At 33.6% G+C, this 22,407-nt stretch overlaps 1 protein-coding gene across 2 annotated transcripts in view; it reads left to right on the top strand.

Annotated features, from left to right (window-relative positions):
• Positions 1 to 22,407, top strand: part of UNC5C (unc-5 netrin receptor C) — a 370,467-nt gene that overhangs the window by 204,021 nt on the left and 144,039 nt on the right. For both annotated transcript variants that reach the window (XM_019741125.3, XM_019741124.3), the window contains exon 2: positions 13,122 to 13,343. In XM_019741125.3, coding sequence (XP_019596684.1) covers positions 13,122 to 13,343 — 222 coding nt within the window. The remainder of the gene's footprint in view (positions 1 to 13,121; positions 13,344 to 22,407) is intronic.

The raw sequence follows: 22,407 nt of genomic DNA, 5'->3' as shown, positions 1-22,407 counted from the left end.
AGTAGTCAACAGAAAACATGTACAGCATGATCCCATTTGTATTTTTTAATGCTATACATATATTCATATGCATTTACACACAACTGCATAAGTAACTGCATAGAAAAAGGTCTGGAACAAAACACTAGTGTCAACAGTAAGTAGGTTTGGGGAGTGACATGCACCTTGAGGAGTGACTTTCCATATTTGTTATTTGTTTATTGTAGAATTTTAGCAACTAAAACATATTAGTATTGTAATTATTTAATAAAGAAAAAAATAACATGTAAAAAGTAATAATCCATGGGGTAGCTCAAACATAAGAACACAAAATAAACATCAGATGAATTAGAAGGATCTATTGAGGCAGTGCCACACAGCTTACATAATCAGAAAGTAATCACAGCCATCAAATTTAAATATTGGCCTGGGAGTTCTGTTGCTGCCACTTAATGTCCATGCAGTCTTATACAAGTCACTCAGACTATCTGGGCCTCAGTTCCCTCTTCTATAAAATGAGACAGTTGTACAAACTCAAAAATTCTATGTAGATATTTAATTAGACAACAAATTACTCAGTTATGTTTTCCCCACCCCACAGTTCTGAGGCAGCCATCCAGCCAGTGAGATAGGACACAAAGAGATGAGTCGATTCTCTGAGTATCTTTTCCCATCTTTGTAACCCTGGCCTTCCCCTTGCTGTCCTGATCCACAGTTGTGATGGAAGCACAGACTTCTAAATGAGAGGACTTCTAGAGTACTCTCACATTCTCGAAACTCTGTTGTTTGCAGTATGGTGTATTCACAACGTGGCTATTCGTTCACTCTATACAAATCTACCTATCGACCTACATACCTAACTCCACTTTACAAAAAGGAATAAATCATTGAGAAAGTGACAAGGACTCATACCAGTTTCCCAGCTAACATTCATTGTTCCTTTTACCACTTCCTGCTGGCTACTCCAAAGCAGCCTAATATGTTACCTAAAAATAAACATATTTTGGGAAATGATATGGTAACTGGTGTTTGTATATATGGAGATTATTAATGAGAAAGCAAGTTCTGAAATTGTACTTATAAATTATGTCCAAATTTGAAAAGAGAGAAAACTAAGGTGACACAAAACTATTTCATATACCCACAAGAAAGAATGAGGACCCGTAAGAAGATACTAAGAAAAAAACCTAAAGTGAGGTTTTTTTTGGTTACAAACTAGAAAAAGGAAGAGTATTGACTTTGACATTGAAAAAAAATTTTGGAAACTTACAGGTTTAGGAATTTCTGTACTTCTTTATCAATTCATTCAACAAACATCATCTTTTATTTATCTTGTAGCCCTGCTATGTACCAAACATGGCTGGTAATACAGATTCATAAGTAAAATACACATACGCTTGTTCAAATAAGATCTCTGTATAATGGAAGCACAGAAAAGCACAATATGACATATTACTGTGTGATAAGTGCAACGATAAAGCAGTAGTATGCAGTATTAGCAGAGAGAGAGGGCAACAAACCCATTCTGGAAGAGTCTAGAATGACTTCCTGGAGGAGATAAAGATTAAGGTGAACTTGGGAAAAAGAGTAGGAGTTTACTAGGCACAATAGAGAAAGGACATTTCAGGAAGGTGAATTAAAGACATAGTGCTCAAGAGTGTTTAGGAAAATGAGAGAAGCTTAGTATCCACAATAACAACACAACAAGAAAATAATACAAATAGTTATCGTATATGAAGGTCTTATCTATGGTCAGCTCTGTGCTAAATCATTCCTATACCTATTTCATGTAACTCGCACACTTTCACCACATTGCTATTCCTACCCATTTTACAGCCATGGAAACTGAGATTAGGTGAAATGCTGAAAGTCCCATACATAGGAAACAGCAGTGCTAAGATTCAAACCCAAGTTTGTGAGATTCCAAAGCCAATTATTGTAGCAATTACACAATTCACAGTTTATGAGAACCCAAGGTCTGTGTGTTCTTCTCTAGATATGGAAAGCCCTGCAACCATTTATTCAAAAATTATATATTCGTATATTCTGTATAATACATAAAATTGTATGTAACAGACTATAATAAGCACCAAGTATACAAAGATGAATAAGAACCAGTTAATTAGCTACAAAGTTAATTGTAAAATGCAGCATTAAAAATATATATATGTGGCTGTAACAAAGTTGAAGGTAGGGGGAGGGAAGAGCGAGATGCTAAGCTAGCAGAAGTGGAAAGTCAGAGAAAACTTCTCAGAAAAAATGATACCTGCGCTGAGGCTTAGAGGATGAGTAGGAGCAAGTAAAAAAGAAGAGGAAGGTCCTAATTATTTAAAATAGAAGAGTAAGGTCTTAATTATCAACTTATGGACTACAGTTGAACGATCCTTCAACAAGGTGGGGTTAGGCACACTGAACCCCCACACAGTTGAAAGCCCATATATTAATTTTGACTCCCCAAAAAATAACTGCCAAAAGCCTACTACTAACTGGAACAGTCAATAAATACACATTGTGTGTGTTATATATAATAGGTAGTGTATTCTTACAGCATACAATTATAAAGCAAGCTAGAGAAAACAAAATGTTATTAAGAAAATCATAAGGAAAATACATTTATAGTAGTACATGTATTTATTGAAAAAAAATCCACACATAAGTGGGCCCTTGGAGTTCAAACCCATGTTGTTCAAGGGTCAACTGTACTGTGTTTTTTTCATGTCTTATTAATAAATTATTTCATTAAATTTAAGGGATAATTTCTTCACTCCAAAGTCACTAAACAGAGTTTCTAATTTGTATGGTAAATCTCAGACTAGAATTTTTTAACGATTATGTCTTGTAAAATATACTTTGAACCATGTGGTCTCGATATTAATCATTGTTAGTTTTAGATCTTAATTTTGTGGAAGAACACTGAGCCCTTAAACCAAGTGTTCTTATCTTTAATACATTGCCATTGGTCTTATTTTTGTTGTTTCCAATATTATAAATTTCATTATTATTCTTAATTTGGTGATATTTGTCTTTTTTACTATCTCAGCCTAGTTCTCTAATATGTTCACTGTCCCTTACTTATGAATTCTGAATGCTTAAAAAATTTTTTATATGTGAAATAAAATTAGAACACTTCAAAATTCCTTGAAACTGGGTTATGGGTAATTGAGATTCTTTGTTCTATCATTTTCCACATACTTGAAAATATCCATCATAGTTAAAAATATATACAGATTTTCTATAGATAGATAGATAGACAGATAGATAAATAGATTGTATTCAGATAATTTGAATTACCAAAATACATTATCTATGGAGATGACATTAATTTCTTTCATAGTTCCTGAAACAAGTAATCAATTTTAGATATGTTCATTTAAATTGAGAAAAAGTTTTAGAGCCTACTAGATGTATGGTTGAGCTGGTTGCAATAAGGAATACAAAAATGACTGGGGCTCTCAAATTGCATTAAATGATGTTTACAATTGAACACCAAGGAATGGTTTTTCCCTGGGGATTAGTATAGATTTTTTAGTAGTATTGAGATAACCATTGAAGAGTCAGTGGGGAATGAGACATTAGGTGAGGGGTAAATATACAAAATTTGGGGGGTAGGGGGGTTAAGCTGTTCATGGAATACAGAATGACCAAATTTGGCTTTGGTGGAGGGGTGGTAAATAAGTTAAAAATTAAATAAATTCTGGCCTATGTTCTGTTGAATACTGACAGTCAACAGCAGAAGCCATTATGAGTCCGCTTTCTATTTAAAAATGTTGATATAGTGATGTGCTATAGAAGGAATTAAGGAAGGAAAGTCAGGATCAAAGCAATCAGTAGCAAGGCTCTTGTAATAATCCAAATGAAAATGGAAAGGACCTCAACTTGAGTTCTGATGATAAAAAGGAGAATGGGGTTGATGGGGAGGGAGACAATGTAGAGCTGATACGCACTATTGATGTAGATGGATTCGACCTGATGGGGAGACAGGGCTTCAATCTTTTGACTGTGAAAAATATATATTGTCAGAAATAAGGAGTTGAGTGCAAAGGAGAAGCTAATTTTAGAGTGAAGATACATTCATCTGATGTTGATGGATAGTGTTGAACAAAATAGACAAAATGCCTGACCTCATTAAGCTTAGAGTTCTGTGGGAGCGGAAAAGAACATAAGCAACTAACTTACTGAATTTAAGATAGTGATAGGTGATAAGAAGAAATCAAACAGAATGACATGTGTTTTGGAGAGACACAAGAGATTTGAGATTGACTGGTCAAGAATCTCTTGGTCTTGACCAAGGATCTTTCCTAGAGAAATGAAAAGCAAGTGCCAATGCCTTAGGGTAGGACTGAGTTTGTTGTGTGCAAAGATACAAATACCAGTCTTTTTGCTTAAGAATGATGAGGAAATATCAGGAACGTAGAAAATGAGACATAGAGGCCATCAGCAATCAGATTGGGTGGGTCTTTGTTGGTCTTGGTAAAGAGCCTGATTTCATTCTCAGTCATTGCAAAGACACAGAGGGGAGTGGAGTGGAAGGTTGTGCATGTGACATGATCTGATCATTGAACCCGTGTTGTGGATGAGATGCCCAAGGGAGAGACTAAAGGAGAGAACCTTGGTAAGTATCTGACGGTACTCAAGCAGCAAAAAAGAAAGAGAAAGGTCGCAAAGGTGGGATGGGAAGCAATCTAGTGCTAATGCACAGTCCCCAAGAGAGGAGGCAGTTTCAAAAAGGAGGGAGTGGAAAAATGAAGTCAAGTGCCAAATGAGGCCAAGAGGTTGAAGAGGCACTGTAATCATAGGTATCGTGTTATTTCCCACTCATGACATGTTTTAAATTCAACTTTGATTATTTACTGAGGGAATGTATTTATTTCAAGTCTTGGTTCACTTTATGATATGTGTCATGAGCACTTGCATAGAAGATAGCTATAAATTGTTTTAATGAGGGAACTGGATCTATATTTGTAAACACTAAAGGACCACCTATTAAATATGTATATTTCTGTTGTATTTTGTGCAAAGATTTTTTTTCATGATTTCTTTTGATGGAGTAATTCCTATATGTTTTTATCCTATGCTACAGAACTTCTTTAGGAACAACAATTCAAATGGAAACGGGAAAAAACAAAAACAACCCTGAAATCCATGCCAGACTGGACTAGACATCAGTTATGCAAAAATGAATAAGATAAACACTGTCTCTAATGCTCTGAACTTGCCTTTTAGTGGAAAAAAAATGTAAACAAGAGTAGAGAGCAATGAAAGATGATAGCAGGGGCTTATGTCCAGGACTTGGAAGAGGGGGCCCTTTAGAGGAGGGGGTTTTTGATATCTGAAGCCTGAGCAAGAGTTATGAAACAGGGTGAAGATGAAGTTGTGGAAAGTGTAACAGCCATTGTTATGTGTCAGCCTGGCTATGCCACGGTCCCTGGTAATTCAATCAAACACTGATCTAGGTGTTGCTCAGGAATCCTCAACTTTCTTTATAAGGCCTTTCAACTGATGGAAACAGGCACACCTAGATTATCTAGCATAACCTCTCTTACATAAGGTCGGTAATTATGGACTTACTCACATCTACAACACACCTTCACAGCAACACCTAGATGAGTGTTTAAATAACTGGGGAATGTATTCCTGGCCAAGTTGACACATATAACTGACCATCACAGAGAGTTTTCTAGGACAGAGATCAGCATGTGTCATTTGCATATATTATAAAGTTGAATTTGCAAATCTTTATTAGATTCCTTTGAACTGTCTTTCATTCTTTTGGTGAAATAAAGTTAGCCCTAAGTTTATGTTCTGTTATTTATCAATTGATAATTGTTTAATTTTTATAATTTTCTTCTGAATGACCTTGTTTTATTCTTCAGATTCCTGAAGTTCATAACTATAGTACAGAATTTGTAGCTCTAACCGTTAATAGAGAGTAAGAAAATGATAGAACTTTTCCTTGGTTCACTGTGTAAGACTCTACACATGTTAACAAACATTCCTGACACCCTAAAATGAAGCACTTTAAAGTGGAAGCCAAGTACTAATGAATTATAAACGTGTTCCAGACTAATAGACCAATTTTTATTATAAATTTAGATTATCATAAGTTTAATATCTTTTATTTCATTATTTCTTTTTATACGTAAAAAGAGTTCATTGAGAGATCAAGTGCAGCTTCAACTACAACCATGAGGACAGTCCTAGCATATAGAAGGCGATCAATAAATATTTATTTTTGAACAACATGTGAGAAAGATAGTAAACTATTTTAGTTCAAAATCAGCGGTCACAGCGATAAGAAAATTAGGGCCATGGAAAATGAGATGAAACTAGGCAGAATGAAATAAATGCTGTAGAGCTACAGTAACATGGTCTGTAAACACAAGTTTTAATGGAGACATCATGTAAGGCTTTATGGAGTCAGTATAATTGATTTGGAAGGTTTGATTTAGTGAAAAACCTGTGGCAGTCATTCCAGACTGAAGCAGTAGTTTGCACAGAGAATTATCTAATTCTCTGAATTTTAATAAAAATTCAAAAAACACATTAAAAATAGAAATAATGCATAATCTCGCATGAAAGACCTACTCCAAATAGAAGGTAAAAGTTCCCTCTACAGTCCTCTGATTCTCCCCCCTAGAAGTAATTACTGTTAATATTTTTGTGCGCTGGCTTCTAGGCATTACCTTACACTTCTTGTGATTTATTGATGCAGTTTACACACACACACACACACACACACTTCTCTCTTTTCTTAACAAACAGTGTTATCGTTTTATACAGATTGGCTAAAAACTTGCTTTCTTTGCTTAAAGACTAACGATGCCCTTCTAGTATTACACATACAAATCTGCTTCCTTGTTTTTATTGGTGAAACTGTATTCTCTTGGAAGGATGTGTCATAAATAATTAACCATTCCTCAGTTGATTTTTAGTTGTTCTTAGTCTCATTTAAATCTTTAATTCCAGCTGCCTTTTGTCATTTACTTTTAAATGAACAATGCTATAGTGAACATCTTTGTGCATGTGTGTGTGCGCACACACATGTGTTTGTGTGTTTGCGTGCATGCACACGTGTGCACTATGATATTTGTAAGACGGATTCCAAGATGGGGGATAACCTATTTGAGGTATGCAGAGATTTAATTTTGATTTATATTGTCAAATTTCCTCTACTATGATACCAATTTACACCATGGCCAATATATGCAAATGTACATTTCCTCAACCCTTTATCAATCATTCAATATTTTTTAGCTAATCTGATAAGCAAAGAAAAACCATCGTTCTTTACGTTGTATTTATTAAATTATTTGAAGAAGGGAGTAAATGTATTTTTGAAAAATGTTTTCTAAGAACATGATAGAAACTACATGTCAGAGGTAGAGACTATAGGCAGGAAAAGACATAGGAGGATTTTATATTAGTAAAAGTCAGAGATCATAAAGGCTTAAACTGGACAGAAGGAGGTGCTTCTGTTTCGTAGGTAATCGCACATCAAATAGCATGCTGACTTCATGTCACTATTACTGTATGGGCCTGATTTGGAAAGCACATCTTTAGAAGCAGAAAAGTTTTTTTGTTTTGTTTTGGAGTTAGAAATCATTCAGTACCTCCAAATTGCACAATACATTTAAGGAATTATATATTCAGCCACTTAAATTTAAAGGATGAATCCATTAATATGTTGTTTGACATATAGACCATAGTCTTTGTCTTCCAAAGAATATTTTAATCAAAGTATTAAAAATAAGCTGGAGTCTCATTCAAATAGTTCATTCCAGCTGCCTTTTGTTGTAATATATCATGAATTATCTCTCTGATGGATGGGCAGCCAAATGCAGATAAAATTAGCTTTGCAGTCATTCATTTTAAATTGCTCTTGAATCATTTGGAAGTAAATTCCATTTCAGAAGAATACGCTTCAGGTCTCAGACGAAGAGATAATAATCCTATATTTTATGATATAAGCAATAATAGTTTAAGTCTTATGATTCAGAAATATAGAAACTTATGTATTAAGTTGATGAAAATTAAGGCTTGATATATAACCATAAAAACCAGCAACCTAAAACTTCCTAGATTGATGTTCATAGCATAATATTTTCCTGTCAAGGATTAGGTGGAATGAAAGTCTATGAAAATAATACATGGTACAAAGCTTTCTCTTCTTGTATACAAATGAAAAAACAAAGGCTATAAGATAACAGAAAAGGAAATAGAGATTTATCTGATATCTAGATTTAAAAATGTCAATTTCATTACTGAGGAATACTAGAAAGTATAAAATTTATTCAAGTAGTAGAGGAGGGTAAAATGAATAGTAATGTTATATCTAAATCAAAAAGGCAGTTATGCTTAAAGGTAATACTGAATTCAATGAACAAAACAAAACCAACTCTGGGAACTTGACTTTGTTAATCTGAAGGAACTTCACGTATAAAACTTGTTTAGCAATGTAATTAATCAAACATTTTGCCCATAGAGCATAATGCAGTCAATATCAACATCTGGGTGTGCCTTTATACAACATATAATAATGTGGAATAACTGTGGCATGTTACCCGAAATAAGCTCACAGACTGAAGTTGCTATTCACACACTGAGTTCTATTATCACCCTGAAGACTTCAGGAGACTTCAGATTTTTTTATTATGGAATAAAGTACTGAGAGGATGTACTCCCTGCTGTAAAGTTAAATTGTTCTTTTATAGCTTCAGGTTTTGGCACGTGACTTTAATAGTAACAGAAAGTTGGTTTATTTGTATAGTAAAATGAATCACATGCTAGGAACTGCTCTCAGTAAACAGTCTACCAGCTCAAGGTAGAATCTCCAACTTTATCATCTTTTGTATTAAACTGGCCCCTAGTGCTCTGAAAGAGTTAACCTCAGTGTGACAGGGATTTGCTTGTTTTGGATTAGGCTCTTGGGGAGACCCTGGCATATAACCAAAGGGAAAGCCATGAAAAGATAAAATCACACATTTTCACTTGCAAACACACTTGCTTAGAGAACTGATTGGAGCCTCAGTTTCATTGTTTGAAAACCCATGTCTTCTTCTAGAAAACATCTAATCTGTGTAAGAAGCCAGGAAATGCCAAATAAGTTTCAAAACGAGTATCTACTAATAAAGATGTAATTTCAGTTCTCAGATTTTGTGGAACGCTCAAGTGAGTGACATTTGTAGACAGGACCAGCTTCATGGGTATGTGGTTCATCCTGTCTGTCACACAGGACCTGCACTTGGTTTAATGCTCTGCTGTCACCATCCCAGAATTCTTAATACATTTTTAAGAAAGATCCCTGGATTTTCATTCTGCACTGGACCACAAAAATTTTGTAGCCAATCAAGTTTGTAAATCTTACTATGGTTTTAACATCTTATATTTGTAAATTAATTTGAGGCACTGTAAACTCTAAAATATCTTGTGAATCTTTTAGGAATGATCAAAGTTACTATTAATGTTAATATTTTTGCTTCTGTAAGATTCTTATTGACCTCCTGCATGGCACTATGCTAGACTTATGGAAAATAAAAATGAAAACGATGTAGTCCCTTCCTTCAAAGAGCTTTCATTCCTAGTTATTAAACATTTGTTATATATTTCTGGTTTTTGAAAATTGGGAGTAGGTGCATAAAACTGGTTGCAAAAACTGAAAAGTAGATTCCTCCACATGTATGCAAGGCAAATGCATGTTGCAAAGGAACTAAATATTCATTAAGACATGTTTGTACATGATCCTTTTTTCCTTGAGAAATACACATGGTATTTGAAGATGATCATTTTTCTCCTTGTTAAATACATATAGATGCTGGATATTTAAATACTCAGAAGTTTCCTTTATACTTTTGGTTGAAGAGGATTGGTAGCTTTTTTGATTCAAAAATTACTCTAGAATAGAAATCAAGAGGAAATTTCATTAAAAGACAATTTCTGATAGACCACTATATTTGAAAATGATTGCTGATACCATTTTTGTCTAGAGCAATGAAAGTGTTGTCTTAGCATGCTTAACCTGATAATGGGGGAGCTGTTATCTGGGCTGATATCCATAGCTGGGCATGGTACCCAGGCCAACTGTTGCGAATGGAGAAGGGGAGAATTTCAAAGCAGCCCATGAGCCTGTTGATAATCAGCTGATTGCATGTTGTCACATCTGTCCCACAATACATATCTTACTGACACAGGGTCTTGAAAATTATCTTCATAAATATCATTCTCAATACCTGAATTGAGAACTAGAAGTGCCATATTTCCTACTGTGAATTCACCTAGGGCAGTAAATATACTGTACATACATTACAAGAGATGTTAATAAACTAATATGCTGTGGTTAGTTAAGGCATCTCTCTAGAGAAAATTTAAGAGATGGGGTTCATACAAAAACTAGAAAGACATGTAAAAGAAACACTGGATTTACCACATGATGAAAGCATTTCAAATGATAGAAATAATTCCCTAAAAACTTGCATATTAAGTGTTATTTAATAAACGCCTTGAAAAATCAACACTTTATGAACCCTCAAACCTAGATATTAATTATGTTTCTTTCCTTGTAGTGACCTGCTTGTCTTAAAACCCCAAATTAAGGAAATACAAAATGAGATTTCTATACATTTTTACATTATTAAATAATTTTTTTTCCAGCATTTAACACAGCCCCTTTTGACGTGAAAACATATGTTGACTTTCTCAACTTCCATTAGTCCTCCCAGTAGTTTATCATAGAATATCAGAAGAAAGAGATACATGCTTTGGCAAGGCAGGGTAATCACTTTTTAGTGCCTCTCTATCTTTCTGTCAGATGTGAATGTATAAGTCCTTTGGCTACATTCTTGAATAAGGTAAGATACTATACAATCATCTGATGTCTTGCAATCATCATTCGTTTTAAAGGAACAAATCTCACCTTCTAAATCAATGACTGACTGACTGATTTTTATATTTTACATACCTAAATAAATATATTGTTAGGAAAGACATACAAAAGTTATTGTGTGTACGAATATACACCAATAGTAAAAATAATAATAATAGTCTAACTGACCCACTGCCTTCATGAGCAATAATAATTAAAAACTATAAATAACATTTTACAGAATTTGAGTCCGATATGTTGTGGAGCTTTATTGATTATCAGCACTGCCATTACATATAACAACAAGTGCTTTGGAAGGAAAAACTGAATAATGCCTTCAAGACATCAGCTTTGTGCTGATGGATCTGCCCCGCACTCCAGTCCCCATACCTTTGCCTTTCTAAACTATTTTTACTTAAGATGTCTTGAGTGTTCTTGCATATTGACTGAAGAAGCTGGAATTGATGGAAACAAGGTTATCCTTTAGTAACCTGACAGTCTGGGTCCTTGATTTTCAACAATAGAAAAACCAGAAATGATGCCCTGGCTGAAGAACACAAATGAAGGAAATAAAGTAAAAAAGAATGCTAGCTACTGGAAACATCGTTCACATGTCAGTGTCAGGAATTTATACTTATGGATCAGCTTTGAAAGCTAGTTTTGCCTGTGATGCAAGTGAAGCCAATTTTTATTGCAAACCAAGTCAGAAAAGCCCAGATGCCTTTACTATTTGACAGCTATCCCATGACCTACAGGAAAAAAGTCCAAGGCCATGTTACTAAGTAGACAAATATCCACATACCCATAATAGGGCAGCAGCCGAATGAGTGATGCAATGAGTTTTGAGGTAATATCTGAGCAACCAGTCTTTAACTACCAATAACATATCCTATGAATACTATATATATATATATATATATATATATATATATATATATATATATGTACTAATATACATAACTACTGAATAATATATATACTTTTAAAGGACTTGTAAAAACTTTTAATTTTAGCATCACAGTTTTAACTTTACATATTAGCCTAGGATGCTCAATCAACCTAGGGAATTAATAATAGTTTTAGTCCCTCTGTTTCTCATGGAAGAGAATTATCAGGCTTAACTCTATAGTGTATTGGAAGACTCTTTTTACCTTGATTTTTTTTTTAAGTTAAAGTTTACTGGGGTGACAATGGTTAGTAAAGTTACATAGGTTTCAGGTGTACAATTCTGTAGATGAGGGTAAAAGGGATCAAATATATGGTGATGGAAGGGGAACTGACTCTGGGTGGTGAACACACAATGTGATATATAGATGATGTATTACCTTGACTTTTGTAAAATATGATAATAGGATTTTTAAAAGGCACTTTTGTTATTTTCTTTTTTTTTTAAATTTGGAATCCTGCAGAACCCAAGTTAAAGAAAAACATACTGCAAAGTGTGCAAACATCTCAAGTGGTTTTAGGTTTTGTTTATTCATTGGTGTTGAAACATCAGGGTAGGAACAATATATTTGATAATTTTCAGTGATGTAAAAAACAAGGCTATTGTCCTTTATGATAATATTCAGTAATATTCTAATGAGGATACTTTTGACTATTCACATAACACATATGACATTTGAGGTATAATTTCAAAATGAGACCAAATAACATTGCTAGATTCTCAGCTGTACTTTACCTCTACTGTTGGCTGACTTGATATTATCATCTATATTTCCAGTACTTAGCATAATTTTAAGTTCAATAAATATTTTTTGTTAAATCAATCAATATTTCATGCAGTGGCATTTTTTTAAAATTATAAATCTGATCCTTAATCCATGTTTCTCGTATTCCTTCTCGCTCCTTGCCAAGGATTTAAGATTTACCTATGAGCCTTATACTTTTCAAACAAATTTTTCTAATGAAATTGCTTTTGCTTTTGTCAGCTGTCAAGGGTAACACTGTGTAATGAGAGGTATAGTACTCTATCGGGATCATCACAGTGTTTGAGGGACACAAACCTAGGTTCTGATCACAGTGCTGCTATTTACTACCTGTGTGTTCAGGGCAGGTTATTTCTCCTCCCTGGTGTTGAGTTTTGCCATGCACAGAAATGAGAATGATAATTTAAATCCTTAATTGAGCAGTCAATAGACCTAACACACTGCCTGGTGCATCACACCAGGCACTCAAGTGCTTAATTAGATCATTTATGAGGCATTATTTTTAAATGAGTAGCAAGTGAAGGCAATTGGCTACCAGGTTTTGAATGTTTTCCGCTTTCTTCTTGTTTTACCAGACGATGACTTTTTTCATGAACTGCCAGAAACCTTTCCATCTGATCCACCTGAGCCTCTGCCACATTTTCTTATTGAGCCCGAAGAAGCTTATATTGTGAAGAATAAGCCTGTGAACCTGTACTGTAAAGCCAGCCCCGCCACCCAGATCTACTTCAAGTGTAATAGTGAATGGGTTCATCAGAAGGACCACATAGTAGATGAGAGAGTAGATGAAACCTCTGGTGAGTTGACCATTGCATTTGAACTTCTGTTTAGGATTCACTTACTCACTACTTCAGCATGTTGTCATACTATTCATTCAATTACTGAAATTGAAAATGAAGTTATTATTCTTTGCTAAAATGTTTTGAATCAGTTTGGTGAAGATTTGGTGGTATCATTCCATGCATTGCAAAGTAAAATGTGATGAATACATCTTGATTTCATTCCTGTTGGACTATATGGAATTAAAGCATTCATGCTTAAGAAGATAAATAATGAGAATGAATGGACTGAATTAATGCTAACTGTCCTAGTAAATGATGTCCTTGGATTTCATTTGTGTGTCAAATCTGGTGTCAGGTCAGGTCTAAATATCCTGGGGTTGGGGAACATATTTAACTAAGGATAAATCATGCTTGTTTACATGACCCTCCAATGGTAATTTACATGCATAATTACCCCTTATATTTTTTAAACCATTTGTAAGTGCTGTAGATTCAAAGGATAATGTATCCTTAACTTATATCTAAAAATGAATCCTAATTACCTACCTTATTTAAAGTTAATTTGAGGGTGATTGAGATAGAGATAGTGTGTGATCCAGGAAGAGAAATGGTGAGTGTCGCCACTATCTGAGTGGATCTTGATTTTGGTATGGTTACAGCTCCTGACTTTATTGCTCTGTAAATATAATCCTTAATGGTAATATAAAGGCATAGAAGGAATGAAGTGGATTTTAATAACCTGAGGAATTAAGATTGAGTACGAAAGAAACTTTCTTGATAGCAATTATTTACTCTATGGTGGGTAACTTAAGATAGTTGTGGAATCTCCTAGAGTTTTTAATTTGGAAAGACATACAGTGGGTTAGGTGTTTTTGCTCTCCAGGGGGGAGAAGAGCAATTCGAACTTTCAGATCCCTTCCAGATCGATGATTTTAAAATATATAGCACATATATTTTAAATATTAAGATTTCACTAGTCAGTAATTTCCAAGCAAAATAGTGACATACGTGACAAAAGTGGAAACATTTAAATATCTTCATTTCCCTTCATGAATATCTTTACATACCCAAATGGATACATGTTTTCAAAATCCAAATCATTATTAATTCATATTTGTATCCAAATTGGGATTAACCAAGGGTGAGCAAAGACCAACCCTTGCAGGAGATCTGTACTCAATGTCTCTAACATGAGTATATTGAGGTGATGGGACATAAAGAAATAGAACAGACTGTGAGAGGTCTGAGAAGAGGCATGTGAAGCATACATTTATATAATACAAATGGTCTGAGTCAATCAGGTGGGAGCTCTACCTAATAGTTTGTCAATTTGTAAATCAATATGTTCTCTGCATGCGAGCTGATGACAGAAATAACTGGGTATCCAACTGTGCGGTAGCTGACCTCAGGGAATTGGCCCATCTCTTGGTCTAATTACTCAGAAAAATAACTTCACCACATGTCTTCGCAATCTTGAGTGAAATGAGTTTTATTTGTTTTAGCTCATTTATCTGTAAAGATTTCAAACATAGAAGTTTTAATGGTAAGAGGAAAAACAAAGAAATCATAAAAGCTAAAATGAGAGTCACAAACATATTTAGGCTTGTCTTTACTAAATTAAAGAAAATGCTTATATGGGAAGATTAGAAATAAAACCAAAACTGTTCTGATATTGAGCATCTCTCACAGTTTCATGCTATGTTGGTTTCATTTTATACACACACACACACACACACACACACACACATACAAAAGTGGACACTTTGGTCAACGTTGCTCAAATAGTAGTTCACTATAATCAAAAGTGTCTGGACACTGATGGTAACCACTTTGAGCACTTCTTGCAATTGCAGAAGTCAAACATGACTTGTATTCATCTTTTGTTATTGGTATATATTGAGTATTACAATTTTAATAGTTTTTTTTCCTTTCTTAAAATTTGTATACTTTTTTGTCACCCTCTGTGTGTGTGTGTGTACGTATACATATATGTGCACTCACTTTATTTCTGTAAAGCATAGTTTTATTATTTTCACATAAAATTAATTAATATTGCACATACCAATATTTAAAAATACCATTCAAAACAACTACAAATGAAATATATGGCATGTTTTCATTCAAATTCAGGATGGGATAGATGAGAGCTAAGGGAAGATTTGGTAGCTCCAATACTTGAATCTCCTAAGATTCATGGATGGAGTGGAATATAATATGCCTTTTTGTTGTCTTTCGTTTTCATCCAAAACTTTACAAGAAAGTCAGCATCCAAATGATGTATTAGTTCTAAGTTAGGAAAAAGGCATATACCCTCAGATACCAGTATTATTTGGTATTGTTCTTAACATACTATTCAGTGCAATTATCCAAAACAAATAATTAAAAGATATAAAAATTGTAAAGAAAGTGGAAAATGATCATTTTTGACAGTTAGCATGATTTTGGCAGATCTGAAAAAAATGCATTTCTAAAGTAAAGAATTGGAAAAAGATCAAGAGAATCCAGAAAAATGGCTGATAAAAGATATTTACATAACCCATCTACTTCTCTAAGTACAGATAGCCAATTCAGATTATAATGGAACAAACTATATCACTTAAAAAGAAAATATGTGGTTATTAAGTTAACAAGAAATTTGCAGAATTTAGAAAGAAAAAGTTTAAATTTTACTCAGAGACCAAAAACTGCAATGATTTGAATAAGAGGAAAGACACATCTTGTTCTTAGATAGAAAAACAATATATTTTTTAAATGTTTGCTGTTTATAAATGAATCCATAAGGTCACCAGTATTATATGAAAAATAATAGCTGAGAGAATTCTGAAATAGGAGTATAATGAGGGAAACTCGGTTCTTTATAAACATATTATAAAGCTAAAGAAGTTAAAAGAGTTTGATCTTAGCAGAGAGACCAGGAAACACTCAAATACCTAAGGCTTTCTACAATGTGTTAAAGATGATTTTTCAACCCACAAGATAGGCATTTGGGAAAGTATAAAATAAATAAATAAAGCTTGAGTTCTATCTCATTCTTTAAAATAAAATAAATTCTAGATGTTAGGCATAATGTCATCATCATTATCATCATCATCACTAGGAGAAAATTTTGTTGGTTGGTTGGTTGGTTTCAGTGAGGGGCAAAGCCTTTTTAATTAAGATAAAATTGAGAAGTCTTATAAGAAAGTATTATTAAATTTGAATATTTAAAGCAAGAAAACCACAAAGCCAACGTACAGATCCTCCCTCCCCAGAAAAAAACTCCAAAAAAAAACAAACAAAAAAGAAACTAACCCTAATTATATCTGTGGACAGATGTTAATCAAAGGGCTAATTTAATTAATATGTAATTATCTCTTAAAACATATTTAAGCAAAAGATCAGCAACCCAATAGAAAATTGAGCAGAATCTGAACACAGAGATACAGGAAAAAAAGTGCAAATGGTAAAGAAGCATCTAAGGTGATGTTGTCCCGATGAAAACAGGTGTTTAGCATACAGTACTGATGAAGGAGTGGGATAGAGAATGTCTCGTAGTTTGTTGACAAAGTTGCAAACTGATACAATCTTTTTGAAGGACAATTTGAAAATACCTATTAATATTTAAATGTATACATTCTTTGTTCAATAACTACAAATTTAGGAACGATCTATAAATAAAATTCCAAATGAGCACAAAGACTGCATGCAAGGTTGTCCCTGGTACCCTGTTGCAGTAGCATGTCAAGGCAAGAACTGTTTTTCCCTAGGTTGGAATAATGTGATGCTTCTTAAAGCACTGAAATTTCTCCACATATTGTAGCTGCAGAAAAATCTGTCAGGTAGAATTTTAAGTGAAAACGAAAGTACAGAACACTACATGCAACATAGCCTCATTATGTAAAGAAAGAGGATGCACATATATTTGCCTATGCATTGGGATTTCCTGGAGAAATATGCAACAAGTAGTTGACAGCTCAGAATCTGGAGAATCCTTTTATTCTTTGTGTTTTTTTTGTTTTTGTTTTTTGTTGTTTTTTTTTTCCAATCTTGTGAATGTGTTATTTTCATTAGAAATAATGAAACCTGAAAATAAAAGCCCAAAACACTTTCTTGCATCTTTTTGCTTGCTATCATAAATCTCCAATCTGTACAGTATTGGGGGGAAATGTATAGCTCTCTAGTATTAGAGCTCTTTGCTTTCCTGTGAAATCAGAAACATTGTTAATGGAATTGAAATTGAACTGCTTGCTCTTTTTTCCCCCTTTGAAGCTTCATTCACCTGCAATTTTGGTCCTCAACTCTCCACTTAAAATAGTCTGATTATAGTCATGTTGGGGTCTTAATGGTTCCTAATCACAAGAAATGTTAGAATGCATTGTCTTGAAATATATTACAAGTCAGAGAAATTTTCTTGACATTTAAAAAATCAAATTGGTTCTCAGATGATAGGACAGAGAGAAGTCATTGCAAACAAGTTCACTTTTTATACATACCTTCACCTTAGAATAATGATATTGGAAGCATGTTTAGTGGCAATCAGATACATTGCCTTGCAACTAAGAAAAATCAACTGCATTCAATAAAATCTCCCTCAAACATACCTTCATATCAAAACCCCCCAAAAAATAAAACTGAAGAAAAGAACGAATGTTTTTCCCCCAGGGCACAAAATTCTTCCTTTTAAATTAGGAAGGCATTAAATAGACTCTCTTGGTCTGATGTATGAAACAAATGATTATTTGTACTTACTGAGCAAAGCTATACCATTGATCATAAAATGTACTGATTAAAGATCATTCATTACTGGTATTATTTGCCTTTCCATCATTGAAACCACATTTGCATTTCTTGCAAGTATGTAATATAAAAAACAGAAAAGTGGAAAGCAGTATATATTAGATGGTTTAGAAATTTTCAATAATCAGAAGCTTTTGATTTTGGTAATATAGTAATAAGTACCTGTGTTCTTTCAGAATCCTATTAAAATCTTGATCTGTTCAAAATTTTATGGTTACATTTTTAAGAAAAACTCAGGCTTGACTGCTTGCTTTCTATTTACTTGAAGTCTTTCCAACCCTTGTTTCCATGGTACCTAAGATTCACCATCAAAAAGCAAATATTCCCCTGTATGAAGAAGCAAGGGAGTTTAGAAAAAGTTGGTTGCTTTGAAATTTCAATAATCCCTGAGATTTTCTCACATTAGCAGAATAATGGCAATAGGACCAACATAACAACAACAAAAATAGAATTACAAGCTTTATACTGAATAGCTTACATGTATTAGACCATTGAGTCATAAAAACAATCTTATGAGATAATTTTGGGCTTCTTCTTTTGTAAATGAGAATACTGAGGCTCAACAGGATAAAGAAACTAACTGTCTCCAATTCACATACCTAAGAGGTGACAGAGCGAGGATATGAACCCAGGGCTCTGATTCCAAAGCCTTTGCTCTTGGCCGTTGTACCCAGTGTCTTCCTAAATTCTGCCAAATCTACTAAACACAGAACAGACTTTAAAAAAAGCTATGTAATATCATTACCCCTTTTCTCAGGAAAAGAAAATCGGGTTCAGTAGGTCAGCTAAACTTTTATCTTTCATGCTTTCATCTGCCTTCCTTGACTTGTGTCAGATTTTCCATATGTGGCCTTTTGTGATTCATTAAAGTACGAAGTTAAAGTAGTGCTTAGGATTTGATTATTTTTATTCTTGAGGGTATTAAACATTCGACCAAATAGCAAAAGGTGAACCTTACTTAAAAAAAAAAAAAAAAAGGAATTGATGAAGAGGAGCTATAAAAATATGCTGTGCTCACTCTGGTCCCCATTTGTTGCAAGAGTGGCACAAAGAGATTCTCTTCTTATATTCCTATTTCATATAACTCTTCTCGCCATCCCATCACCAAAAATAGAAATCTCAGCTTTATCCCTTATTCCAAAGTGATCATCAGATACTCCCAGTTCCTTCTCAGGATTTTCCCACAAGACATCTTTCTATTTTCAATTCTTGCGGCTACTCTCCCAGTTGTGGCCTTTATCATATACCTCTTAGATTATTCATGTAGCCTCCTATCCCTTCTTGGTTTTGTCCTTTCTTTTCAGCAATCCATTCTTCAGGTAGTTGCAAGCCTAAAGCACAGATCTAAGTGATTTTATCATTCTATTTCTTAAAATACAGAGGGTGTCAAAAAATGAATACACATTTTAAGAAAGGAAAAACCTGTATTAAAATTATGCTGATGGTAACCACTGTGAGATCTCTTGTAATTGCAGAAGTCAAATGTGACTTGTATTCAACTTTTGTTATCGATATATATTGAGTATTACATTTTAATGCAATTTTTTCCTGTCTTAAAATGTGTATACATTCTTTTGGCACCCTTGAATCCCCTTTGTTCATGGAATAAAACACATCCTCCTTGGTCATATATTCAAAAGCTTCAGTACAATCTGTTCCTGATCAAACTTTCTAGCCTTGTTCTAATAGGTTCTCCCCCAACATATGCCCTATGTATGAGGGTTTTCCCCCTTAAACTTCATTAAGTGAACCACCAGGGTCTTATAAGTGCTATTTGGGGAACAAAACAAAATAAAAAACAAATAAACAAAAAGCTTTGTGGTCAACTACTTTAAAAAACTACAATAATTATAATACCCTTTTGGACAAAAGAATACATTAAATTTGTGTGTAAAAGTCCCAGGAAAGTTCTGCAATGAAAAAAACTTTTTTTTAACCTCATATTATTTGGCAACTGAACTCTTCTTCACAGAACCTCTATTTAAATATCATGAGACCTTAATGTCACAGTAGGACATTATATAGAAAATGTTGCTCATACAGATTCAAAAGGAAATAGGTGAGATGTTTAATTTTTATTACATGAATGCAAACACTCTTTACACTTTTGTGTCTTAGAATCACAGACATTTTAAGTTATGACTACAACATTCATTGAAATTCAATGAATTACTGGCATGCTGTTCATTAAATCGAGTGTAAATAATTTTTCATTATCTTAACTTAGTAGCCTTATGGCATATGGAACTTTAGGAAAATAGGTCTGGTCACCTCCTGGCCTTTAATCTTAGAAAGGATATTTGAGAAAGATAATTTATCAAGTCTCTTTTCTCAAGTTATCTCTCTTCTTCAGTCTAAACATTAGGTGCTAAAGAGTACAACTCCATGAAATCAGGGATTATGTCTGTCTTTTTCTCTATTCTAGTTCAATGCTTAACTTTGTGTTGAGTACTTAGTAGGTGCTCAATAAATATTCGTTCTATGAATTAATGATTCCTTTATACCATGCTTCCCCCTAACCCACCGCTATTAAAATCCTCATCATTCTTAAAGCAGTGTCTCAAATGCAATGACATGAGTGAGTCTTTCTATAATACCCCAAGTCATACATACACGTGTTTGCCTTTCTCGTTTGTACTTCCATTGTCATTATACTCATACATGTGAGTCGTAGATGTGTATTAGGTTAAACCATAGGAAATTATCAAGTCAACCACTTTTGAAGTACAAAAATGACCGTTTCTTGTAACTCAATCTCATTAAAAGAGTTATATTCATATATATTATATAAAATCTCTGGCTCTTCAACTAGATTGGAATGGTATGTAAGGTTTTGTGAAGCTTTGTCTTTTCTGAAGTTTATAACACGGGGCACTAAGCACAGGAGATGATCAGTAACAGTTTGTTCTGTGGAATTATAGCCACTCATCCTATGACATGTGGATAATGGAAATTTAGTGAGACATACTAATGACGTTTTTATTTGGAATATTTCATGAACAGGTAATTTGAGGAATACATAAAGATAGCATAATACTCTATAAGAGTTGTTTTACACATTTAGTATACACATCAGACCAAGGTATTCTCCATGTAAAATGATTACTTTAATTATCAGTTCTCATCAACAGAGTGAACATTGTCAAAAGGAAGTAAGATGAACTTTGCTTAAATTTTAGTAAATGAGACATAAAATTTGGAAACTCTATTTGAACTTTATTCCGTAATTTGGAATCATTTTTTAAATCAATGGGAATATTGCCTTTGCAAGAATAGAACCTTATATCTGTAATATATTTGTCTGCCAATGAAGATAAATGATTCTGAAATATAAATCAATTATTTTATTGATTTCCTTCTCAGAGGTACTTATTTCAATGGCAGAAACTTTAACAATTTTTCTTTTGCATATGAGTCTGGCCCCAACATAAAAATAGAAAATTGGCAAGGATCCATTTAGTACATGAAGGCTTTTCCACTGAGTAAATCTGATAATTTAGCAAGAAAGTAGTTAGTGATAACAGAATATCAATTACCCTGAAATATCCTCTTTCATATTCCTCATTTGTTACTGCTCACAATTGATCCATCCTTATTTCCCATTGACTTTTAAGTAGTCAAACATCTAGGTTAATGTGGCCAATACAATCTCAGCTGCACTTATAAAAACATGGTTGGATCAGAGTTCTAGAACTCAGATTTTTGTTGTTGCTTTCATTCCATTCTAACATGAAGATAGTCTCGACTAATTGAGTGGTTTTGGCTCTCTCACTGTGTATAAACCTGTTGTTTGTTCAAATTCCTTTTCTAACTTACAAACAGAAGTAAGTATTTGAAAATTTTTAGGCTGCACATTTGGATTCCTTTTGTTTTTAATCTATCGTGAATTTTTTGTTGTTGTGTGTTCATTTTGGGCAAATATCGATATTATAGACCCTGCACATATTCCAAAACACCCTGACTAAACCATATTTGAAGAACTATGTAATGTAATTTAACTATGTCCCATGGGGAAGATTTTTAATGTTTGAATTGCATACTGTATAGAAAATTTTAATAGTATGTATTTATTGAACAGATCCAGTCCAGGACATGATTGTAAAGTAGAGGCAAGAAAACACTACATCTTTCAATGCAGTTTTGGCAAGCTGTGTTTCATTAGAGGAAAACAGAAATTTTCTAAAATTATATACAGCGAGAGTTAATGTAATGAACACAAAGGAATTCTCCCCTGCCAATTAAGACTTAGGGCAGGGTTACTTGTAATATATTACTCCTTTTGCTTCTCACAGCTAAGATAAAA

Source organism: Rhinolophus sinicus, chromosome 1 (assembly GCF_057876585.1).
Source record: "Rhinolophus sinicus isolate RSI-liver-muscle chromosome 1, RSI-T2T, whole genome shotgun sequence".
In the NCBI taxonomy this organism is placed as follows: Eukaryota; Metazoa; Chordata; class Mammalia; order Chiroptera; family Rhinolophidae; genus Rhinolophus; species Rhinolophus sinicus.
This window is presented reverse-complemented; position numbering and strand designations above follow the sequence as displayed.